Below are 10,998 nucleotides of genomic sequence, written 5' to 3' on the forward strand. Positions count from 1 at the left end.
TTAACGGTGACTAAATCCAATTCCTTACCCCACATTATGTAGGGTTGTTGCTACTTGGTACATTAGAAGAGAAAAGGAGAATGAGTTAAAAAAAAAAAATTTCTGATACACAGGAGAATGAATGTTAAAAGTCTCCGAAAGTAGAAAAAAAAAACCTTTTCGAATAGATTCTGAGAAGAAGAAAGGATTCTATATAAAACCGGACTAAAAGGCGAACACATTTCTCAATTAATGTGATTAACTATTCGTAACAAGTCTGCTAAAATGAAATGTATGGAAATGCGAAAGCAGAATTTTCTAAACAAATTAGGTCGCAATCCTACATATATTATATGTATAAGAACACTAAACATCGCACAATATTAAAAATTAGGACGCATTCTGTGTTGCGTTTTGTTGTAATCTACTTTTCTTTGTGTATTCTATCAAAGAAGAATGGATTGCAAGATCATCTTTCCAATATTCGATTGATCTCTTATTGAAATTTACTGAATTCGTCTAAGGGTTTGGTTCTTAGATTTTGTTCCGTTCTTTCCTCTCTTCAACAGTTCAATCGTAAATGGCATGAGAGTGGTGAAGTTTGCAATACGTATTCTGCTGCAAAAACATCAGCATCAAATCGCATGATACAGCGAGTTAATTAGATTATCATATCAAGCGAGTTAATTAGATTATCATATCAAGCGGGTTAATTCGATAATCATATCCAAAACATATATTATTTTGAATGTTACTTCAGAAATTTATTGATTATGGTGTTGATTGCTTCACCCGCGATCACCCGCAAATGCTGCGTTTGCAGTTGGTAGTGGTTATTAACATTTTATCATAGTCATAAAAATCACTGTAAATCGCTTCATATTGTTTTATACCGCTGAAATCCAAAAGTTGCTTCCCGCCAGCATTTACAGTTGCGGGTGGTAGCGATTGGATAAAAAAATATATAAAAAAATCACGCTAGAAAAAAAAAAAAAAGATCACATTAAAAATAATTATAAAACCCTAATCCTACTAAACTTCTCCTATATATATAAACCCTAACCTATCATTTTTTTATTAAGTTCTAGTCTCTAATCATAGTTTTTATACCAATTGAAAAAATTAAGATACAAGCATAAGTGTCATAATACTTTGGTTTAATTCATTCATATTAATTGTTCTGTTTCCACTTTTAAAGTAAAAAATTATGAATATGTATCTTATTAATTACAAAATTAAATTAGTTTGTTACAAATTTTTTTCTGTTTTCCAAAAAGTTACATGATCAAACGAGATGACATGTGCGTTACTTCAACGAATCATTGTGAAAAAACAAATTGAAGATAAAAAACATATTTTGAGTGCACTCCAGAAAGAACGTATTCTGAAGAATACTAATGAGCAATTTGTAGTTGATTTGAGTTATGATCGTGAAAAAAAATCGATTAGATCAATTGAAGAAATTTTATATCATGCATAAGATAAATCCAGAAAATCCACGTATTAGAGCAAATTTTTTCCAATCTATTACATTATTAAACATAATTTTAAGTGATGTTTCCAATAATTGAAATACAACATGTTATTATAAAATTTATTTGTTTTTAAAATAATTATTTTATATTTTTATAATTTTTATTAATTATTTTGAACTAATAATTTTGATATTAACCATAATAATATAGTTTACTGTTTTTTTTAATAATTATATATGATGTTTATTTGGTAATTTAATGTTTAACCGCTAAAACATCTGTTGATTTGCCAGTCAAAATGTTCCGTAAACGGACCTGCGTTAAAAAGTTTAACCAGTTATATAAACCGTTTAATAACGCTGAAAACCGCAATCGTCTGTTTCTGCAAATTTCCGCACTCGTATTCGCAACCGCAACCACTGCATTTAAACCAATCAAGCCTAATTAATTAATGCAAACATTATCCTAATTACTAACACAGTAATAAAGTTAAGAAACATCAAATAGTCTAAGAGATACAGCGCTTAACAACTCTATCAATTTAATAATTTGCATAAAATAATTGTCAACAAAGTTACACAACATATATTTCCAATGTTTGGTACACTATGTCATCCACATTTTTAATTAGATGAACCCAACAAACCCCTCGTTTTTTCTTTTTTTTTTTATCAAACAACAAACTCCTCGTTTATTTCTAGTACATTCTACGTTTCTTATGTTTGTACAATAAAATTATATTTATTGTATAATTGGCATCGCTTGATCTTAACTTCATAAAATTGAACAACAAACAAGAGAATGAGACAAATTACCCATGCGTGTTCGGTGTTCCATTTGTTTGTTTCTATACTATTATTGAACGTATGCATATACACAATTAGACGATTTTCTTGTACATATATTTGCACACACAAATCAGAATAAGGATCAAAGGGATCAGTTGCTAGCATTTAGTATTGTTGAAGTTATAAAAAATATGTATCCATTTACCAAATTGTTTTTAAAAAAATGTTTTTTTTAGGTCTATAATTTGTGATCGGTATAAAATTTGGCCATACCTCATTATATCTCTTGAGTCATTTTATGTTTTATGTTTTAATTGTGTGTGCACTTATTCGAATGAAATCTATTTTATGCATGCCTTTTCGATTTTTATAATCATGATATATTAGCTGAAAATGCTCTACTGTAAACTGTAAAGTGAAAATAATTCTAATTAACTAGACATGAATTTTTTATCAATTTAAAAAAAAATAATAACTAGGACATGAATTAGGTTCCCCAGTCGTTACGCCCAATGCTTACAAGCAAACATTGAGTAGATACTAAGGGAAATTGATAAGGACCATAATGAATACACAACTTTGTGATGACATCAAATTTAAATAGGCCACTTGTCCAATCATAACTTTTGACCCAAAAATTATAGTTTACTGTTGCGGAATTCAAAAGTTCAGTAGTTGTCTCAAAGATACTTTTAGACATTTTTTAGATCTAACCGTGTATGCAAATACGGTATAGTGTGTCTAAGATCTAACCGTGAAATCTATTTTACAACAATACGATATATGTAGTTGATATCATGTAGATAATTTTCATCCTTCAAGCTTTTCTAATATTTGTGAGAATTCATTATTTAACGCTATTTAGATTTATCTCAATTGTCAACTAACTCGATTATTATGTTTTTAACCTTGTTTTTTGCATGGGAGAAATCTGAGTCAAAAAAGATTCACCGACGTGCACGTGAGGAAAACAAAAGGGAACATTTAATGAAAAATGAACAAACCAGCATTATAATATACATAAAATAACTAAACAACCAATAATAAATACACCTTCCGTCACCATGATATATATACATCATTCTAATATCCTAATGGTTTTATTTAAATTTTATGTTTTTTTAATAATTACTTCACTTATGTGTTAAGAAGAGATACACGTCTGTTCCACCAAGACGAGTAACCAAGTTGGTACCTAATGCTTTATACAATATCCCCGTCATAAAGTTGATATGACAAATTATTGGAATTTGGTTTATGATTAATCACATGATAGTAATAGCTTTGTGATACTATTCTCATAAATATGATGTTTCAATTTTTCAATAATTAATCAAGCTTGTAAGATTTATATTTAATGAACTTTGTAAATTCATCAAGTCAGGAAAAACCTAATAAATAGTTGCAAGTGTATGTGAAGGTTTTCTCTGTTGACATAATGACATCCGATACATTTTATTCATGGATTTGACCACTAATTTCCTCATCAAGCTATGATCAGGTATCTTCTCATGCCTTCTTAATCTCCAAGAACATCCGTATACCTGAATCAGAAAGAAAAATAAAAAAAATATATATACAAAAACCATATGGAACTTTATAATCCCGATTCATCTGTTATTTACTACCAATTATTTGGAAAATCTTTTATCTCTGAAGTTCACAAAAAATAACACCGAACGATCAATAGATATACGGGAAAAAAAACACACAAGGAACGATATATTTCTCTAATTTATAATTAATCTAACATGATCCGATAAATGAAAGCTAAAATCAAAATTCCCAACCAAATCTAAACCACATATCAATTTGGATAACATCATTTCATTGAACCTATTGCACCTTTTCCCAGTAAGCGTCTTCCCATTTCTCTACTTGCCGTATGAGATTCAATTTCTTCCTATGGAACTTCTCAAGACCGTTGGGATCAAAAGGAGGAGGAAGTGAACATGGATCTGAAATCGGAGGCTCATAAACTAAAGAGCCCATCAAAAACCTCTTATTAGGCCCATTAACATCTCCAGAAGGGCACACCATTGCTTCTGTGCAGATTTCAACACTGTTTTTGGAAGCTTGAGGCTTGTACTTAAGAAGCTTTGAGTATTCATTCAACAAATGGAACATGTAATCATACACATTTTCCATTGATAGATCTCTTTGCATGAACTCACTTGCTCCTCTTCCAATCTCTTGAGCCTGCAAAAATAAAAATAAAAAAACTTTGAAAATTTGTAGGCACAATTATGTGACTGAACTTTTTTTTTTCTTCTTAAACGTGATTGAACTTAATCAGATTGATGTGATATTTTTTATAGATTCACAAATAGATAGACTGATCATGTAAGATTATCTAGAAAGAGGTAGTAACAAGATTGGATAATGGTACCTTTTGAGTGTGATTATTAAGCCAATCAACAGCAAATTTGATGGATCTACATTTATCCTTATCCTTAATGGGCCAATAGTGTTGGAGAGGTTGAAGAGTTCTTGAGAAGAAATCATAGTAATAAGGTTTCACCATCAAGGTTACTGAGTCACATGCTAATATGTATTTCTCACTCACTGACCATCCGTACCCTTCTATATAGATCTTGTACCTGCACAACCAAATTTACACCTTGGTACAATGAGGCAAAAGATAATATATATAAAGATTAGTACTACTAACCTGTGAGTGCATTGATTTGCTACATTTGAATTCTCAAATCCTCTTTGTCCTTCTGATATCCAATCCTTTGTAGGTTACAAAAATAAAATATTGGTTATAAGCTCATTTTTGTTTTCGCATGCATGAAAATTAATGATTATATATATACGAACATAAGTTTGTAGAATCATACCTGAATGAAAATTCTAGCATTCCAATCATGTTGCGAGGATAAATTGCAAGTGAGGAGGTCTTCTCTTGAAGGAGATGCAACAAAAGGGTTCCCTTTCCAATAAGCATAAGCCTCTCTTTCCATAAACGTCTTCTTCTTCTTTCCTTGTTCCATTTCTTTCAACACCTTACTCCATGGCTTTATGTTTATCTCTTGCCTTCACTCACCAATTAATTCTTTGTATTTCAGTTTTATTCATTTATCAACCATGCAAAAAAAAATCATCAATTATCAGAAAACCAGCCTAAATCTAATATGAAGCTACCAATGTAATTCTGGATCTACATTTCATGTTTTGCTGGAAAGGTTGAATGATAAAAGAAATTAAAAAGGGTAGAAAGTAGATCACTTAAGTAAAGCCTAATAAGTGATAAATAAACTACAACCACATGTATTTAAAGTTGTAGTGGCGTTGAGTGGAGACTAATCAATGACTAAGACCCTGTAAGTTACTAAACACAAAATGAATCTTTGTATTAGAAAATCACAATAGAATCAAAATTTTTTCCCGGCATGTGATCAAGTGGGGACAAGTGTACGTTAACAACCATACACACTTTAGACAAAAAACCAAAAGAAGAAAGAACAAAAAAAGAAAGAGAGAGAGGAGATTATATTCCAGTACATACCATCCCCAGAATGACCAATCTGGAAACACAATATCCACCGTCCATCTATCCCCGCAGTACCTAAATAACGCAGGTGGTCCATCTTCAGCCGTAGGATTTAGTTTACTAAAGCCGTCCGATTTAATGACTGGCCGATCATCGCAGTCAAACATGAGGTCCACGTCAGGTAACTTCCCTGGATACTTTCTCAGCAGCTGAAGAATCCCCCACAGTGTGAACGCGTCTCTAGTCAGTATAGACTTCTTGTAGTTTTCGACGAACACCTTGCCGTTTGTAATAACTAACCTGAAATGCGCTGTCGTTTTGCCATTTTCCACCATTTCTCTTGTTATCCCGGTTTCTCTCCATGGCTTTAGATCCTCGTGGATCCACTTGAAGTAATCAGGACACGACCGGTTTGATTCCGTTTGGTTATGATGAGAACCGGGTTGAGGTGTCCGCGAGCAAGAAGCTGGCCGGTTTGGATTCCAGAAACTTGTGCAGTTTACCGAGATTCCGGTTTTTTGCGTTGATTTTTTCTCTGGTACACGTACCGGAACCGGTTTTGTTGTTATTATTGTCGGTTGATCATATGATTTTGTCTGTGGTAAACAATGTATCAATTTTATTTTTCATTGAACAAAATATTAGGAATTAACTAACTATGTGATGAAAAGAAAAATAATTACCTTGTTAATCCATTGAGGTGTTCTTGAGCAAGAACCGGACTGGTTTTGATTCAACAAACTTGTGCAATTTACCAATACTCCGATTTTCTGCGGTGGTTCTAGCTCCGGTACCGGTACCGGTTTTGTTGCTACTAATGTCAGTCGATCAAATTGTTTCGTCGTCTTTAATAAACAAAAAAGAGGATTTTAATAATTTTAATTTTCATGATAATGTGATTATATATTGAAAAAAGCTTAATTAATCACCTTGTTAAGCCATAGTGAAGAAGTGACGGCAACACCAACGGCGACAAGGAAGAGGAGAAGTGTCAAGGTGGCCACGTGGAGTTTTCCGACAACCGGACGGTAAGTTTTAAAGTCGGAGATTTTAGAAGTGAGGGCTTGAGGTTTAGAGAACAGAGAGGTCATTATTATGATTTTCTTTGGATATTAAGGGAATCTTTTGTCTTCTTTATTTTCGTTATATCTCGAAATCGGGTTTCTTTCTCTCTCTTCCAGTCTCTCTCTTATTTTTTTCCTCTTAATTGTTTTTTATTTATTTGAACTTAAAAAAATTAAGCAGGACAAAACAATGGAAAAAAAGGATGTATGAGTGGGTTTGAGAAAAAAGGACACGACATTGATGATGATAGTGGACTTTGTTTTACTATATTCTTTGGAATTTGGAATCCAAATTACAAATATCACTCGATCGTGTAAATCACGTTACCAGTTACCATCATACACTACTACAACTATTTTGACCGTCGTAATGCACGTTAAAAGGGTGTATGTATATTTTTTAATCTATTACTGCACAGTATCTATTAAAAAATTCTACCATTTACGTAATAAATAAATAATTGATTCATTGTTCACCATAAACGAACTTATCTAAGCTAGATATATATACATAGATATATAATCCAGTCATGAAGACTTTATATAGACGATCTTTAGAACTTTTAAACTGCAATAATCTTTTTTAAGAAGAGACTTATTGTGGAGAATGTGCTTTTAGCTTCTGAGCTTGTCCAAGGTTATAATAGCAGTGGTACTTCAAAGAGAGGAATGATTAAGATTGATCTGCAAAAGGCCTTCGACTCCATCGAATGGACATTTATCCTTGATATTCTAAGAGCTACTAACTTCCCCCCAAAGTATATTGCTTGGATTAGTCAGTGTATTTGCGCGACGAGGTTCTCCATCTCGGTAAGTGGCGAGCTCTGCGGGTATTTTAAAAGGAAGAAGAGCTTGAGACAAGTGGATCCATTATCTCCATATCTCTTTGTCATAGGAATGGACATTTTCTCAAGACTCCTTGACCTCCGATTTGAAAGTGGCCTTATTGGCTTCCACCCAAAGACTCAAAATCCCAACGTCACCCATTTGATTTTTGCCGATGATGTTATGGTTTTCTTCGATGGAGAGCAGGGTTCTCTGGCCGAAATTTTGAAACTTCTTGACTACTTCTCCAATATCTCCGGTCTAATCCTGAATAGAAACAAAACGGATTTATTCTTGGCAGGGTGCAATAGTGTTGAGACTGTTGATATGACCAACCTCTCAGGTTTCCCTCTTGGCTCGCTCCCTGTCAGGTACCTAGGCTTATCTCTGTTGCCTAATCCTCTCTGTCGAGCTGATTGTGAACCTCTTATTCAGAAAATCAGAGATAGGTTAAGCTCTTCGACAGTTAGGCCGTTATCATATGCAGGGAGACTTCAGCTTCTAACCTCTGTTATCCAGAATATTGTGGGTTACTGGTGTGCAGCTTTTATTCTTCCTAAGCGGTGTATTAAGGATCTTGATAAGCTCTGTCGCAGGTTTTTGTGGTCGGGAACAGCTGAAATACCGAAGCAAGCCAAGGTTAATTGGAACCAAGTGTGTTCTCCTAAGAGTGAAGGCGGCTTGGGCCTAAAGAATATTGGGCTTTGGAACAAGGTTTATGGTCTGAAGTTGATCTGGCTCTTGTTCTCTGCATCGGGGTCTTTGTGGGTTGCCTGGTGTCGGAAAATAAGTTGAGGAGAAAAGGTTTTTGGCAGCTGTCGCCTAATGGTAGAGGCTGCTCAATGTGGAAACAAATTCTTAAGCTCAGGCCGTTAGCGTCTAAATACCTTTCATGTGCGATCGGAAATGGCCAATCCTGCTCTTTTTGGTTTGATAGATGGACGCCGTTTGGCCGGTTATTTGATTTCCTGGGATCTGAGGGGCACAGACTGTTGGGTCTCCCTCTTGATGCTATGGTAGCGCAAGCTATGACCGAGGAGGGCTGGATATATAGAGGCGCAAGGTATGATAATGCAGAACTTCTTTTGTGTCACCTTACCTCGATCCTCCCTTCTTCTCATGCTCCAGACCAATTTCTTTGGCTCCGTAGGTCGGGAGAGGCCAAGAACACATTTATTTTCTCAGATACTTGGAATTTGATTAGACAAGAGAGACAAGATGTTGCTTGGCACACCCAAGTATGGTTTTCTGGGTATGTCCCGAAGCACTCTTTCATTATGTGGCTTTGTTGTCTTGACAGAATGCCAACTCTATCAAGGCTATTATCATGGAGTGTAGTGGAAGATGATACCTGTTATCTCTGTGAAATCTACGGTGAAAACAGGAATCATCTTTTCTTAAGATGTCACTATAGTCATGAAATTTGGAGATGGTGTGCCCGGAAGCTTCTATGTCCATTCATTGGATTCAGTAACTGGAATCATCTTCTCGACTGGTCCATGGTTCCCCCGCGGAACTCATCTCCGGCGTTTCTGAGGCTCATAGCAACTCAAGCGATCGTATATGCAATCTGGCAAGAGAGGAATGCAAGGATTTACAAAGGTATAAAAACTCCAGTGAATGTCTTGCTCAAGACTATCGACCGAGGCATAAGGAATACGTGCTCGGCTAGACGGCATCTTCCTCGGTTTGAAGATGCTCTTTCTTTGTGGTTTCGAGACTCTTAATCTCGTTGGTGCTTGTGTAATTGCTCTTGACCCGGTCTTGTTCAAACCGGTTTTCCCTTTCAGTGTAAGGCTGTTTTCTTTCTTTTTCTTCCTCTTTGTTTATGTAATATGTAATCTGCTCCGTATCAATATAATACAGAAATTCTACAAAACAAAAAATAATCTTTTTTAAGTTAACCTTCGATTTGGAATACAATTTTCTTTGGTTTTGATAAACCAATGAATCTTCTTTTTTAATCAACGATAAACCAATGAATCAATAACAGTTTTTACAGTTCTTATCTTCACTTGTGATAGCTTACAAGTTCAAAAACATATTCCTATCCAGTTGAAATACTTTTAATTATGTGGTTACATTACACCATATATTCTCTAGTATTTCAAAATTCAATTCTTTTGTGGAATAATATCTATTTCACAGGTCAGTTTTGCCTCTGCTCGAGGGTTATGGATCTAATGTTCAAATGTTGATTTTGATATACATATATTTGTCTGGAATCTGGACTTTACATATTGGTAACGTGTCATTATATGCATAAATTTTGTTTCTGTTCAACAATTATGCATATATAGATTCACGTAATCTTTAGTGTTTAGATCACCGACAAATAAATCTTGAAAAGTCAATATCCAATAACCTTGTGGCGATTCTTGTCTTTGGATGAAATTAGTTTACATATTTAAGGTAAATAAGAGTGGTTTTGTGAAAGTTATTAATTAAATTTCACTCATTTTTACGTTACACATAAATATGATTTTTTGTGGATATATATGGTTAGTACACAAATTGGTGTAACTATAACTATAATTATATAAACAAAGAACTCCCATAAATATATATATTTAAAAGTTGTTCAAGAAAGTATTGAGCTTCCGTCTATCTTATTGATCCATCTTATTTTTACATAAGGAATTTAAAAGTTGTTCAAGAAAGAATTGAGCTTCCGTCTATCTTATTGATTTATCTTATTTTTACATAATGAATCTAACTTCAAGTCTTCAACGATATACTAATTGAATACAAATTGCAAAAAAAAAGCAAATCCTCAAATGGACAGGATTATGGTGTGCGTGAATCATTATTATATATAACTCACATAAACTGAAAGTTAAAAGTTATTGCAAGATAAAAAAAATCGAAAAGATTGAGTTAAAAAAATTATATTAGGATCATATGAAAAAAATAGCAACGCAAAAGAAATTGATAATCTGATTAGAGATCTAAAAATAGTATACAGTATTTATTTATAATAAAAAATTCAACAAAATTTGACTGTTGACTCGAATATTACGTCTTTAGTTATGAGATCATACGAGATTTGATTTGACTTCAGTACGGTATTCAACAATCATATACACAAAATATGATATCTTATACATTGCCCAAAATCCGCGAATGATGTCAAACATTAAAATATATCATGTATGTATCCTATAGTTATGCACACGAAAGTTTAGTAGAATTGATAGTTCCAAAAACAAATTGTATACTAGAATGATAATTCAAAATTACCAAGGAAGAAAATAAAGAGAAATAGAATTAAAGGAATACAAACTACATAAGAATACTTAAGTTCAAAACGATTAATGTAGTAATATAAATTACATAAATAAAAAAAGATTCATTACAAAAGCTTTTAAAAT

General features: G+C 33.3%; 1 protein-coding gene across 1 annotated transcript; it reads right to left on the minus strand.

Annotated features, from left to right (window-relative positions):
- Positions 1–3,907: 3,907 nt before the first annotated feature.
- Positions 3,908–6,853, minus strand: LOC18010098 (O-glucosyltransferase rumi). Its single transcript, XM_006391685.2, has 7 exons — positions 6,668–6,853; positions 6,422–6,583; positions 5,754–6,334; positions 5,086–5,281; positions 4,914–4,978; positions 4,632–4,842; positions 3,908–4,441 (listed from the first exon to the last, which is right to left on the minus strand). The coding sequence occupies exons 1-7, from the start codon at positions 6,827–6,829 to the stop codon at positions 4,079–4,081; spliced, it is 1,740 nt and encodes a 579-aa protein (XP_006391747.1). The 5' UTR covers positions 6,830–6,853; the 3' UTR covers positions 3,908–4,078.
- Positions 6,854–10,998: the final 4,145 nt, after the last annotated feature.

The sequence above is a fragment of the Eutrema salsugineum genome, unplaced genomic scaffold (genome assembly GCF_000478725.1).
Source record: "Eutrema salsugineum unplaced genomic scaffold, Eutsalg1_0 scaffold_8, whole genome shotgun sequence".
Taxonomy (NCBI): Eukaryota; Viridiplantae; Streptophyta; class Magnoliopsida; order Brassicales; family Brassicaceae; genus Eutrema; species Eutrema salsugineum.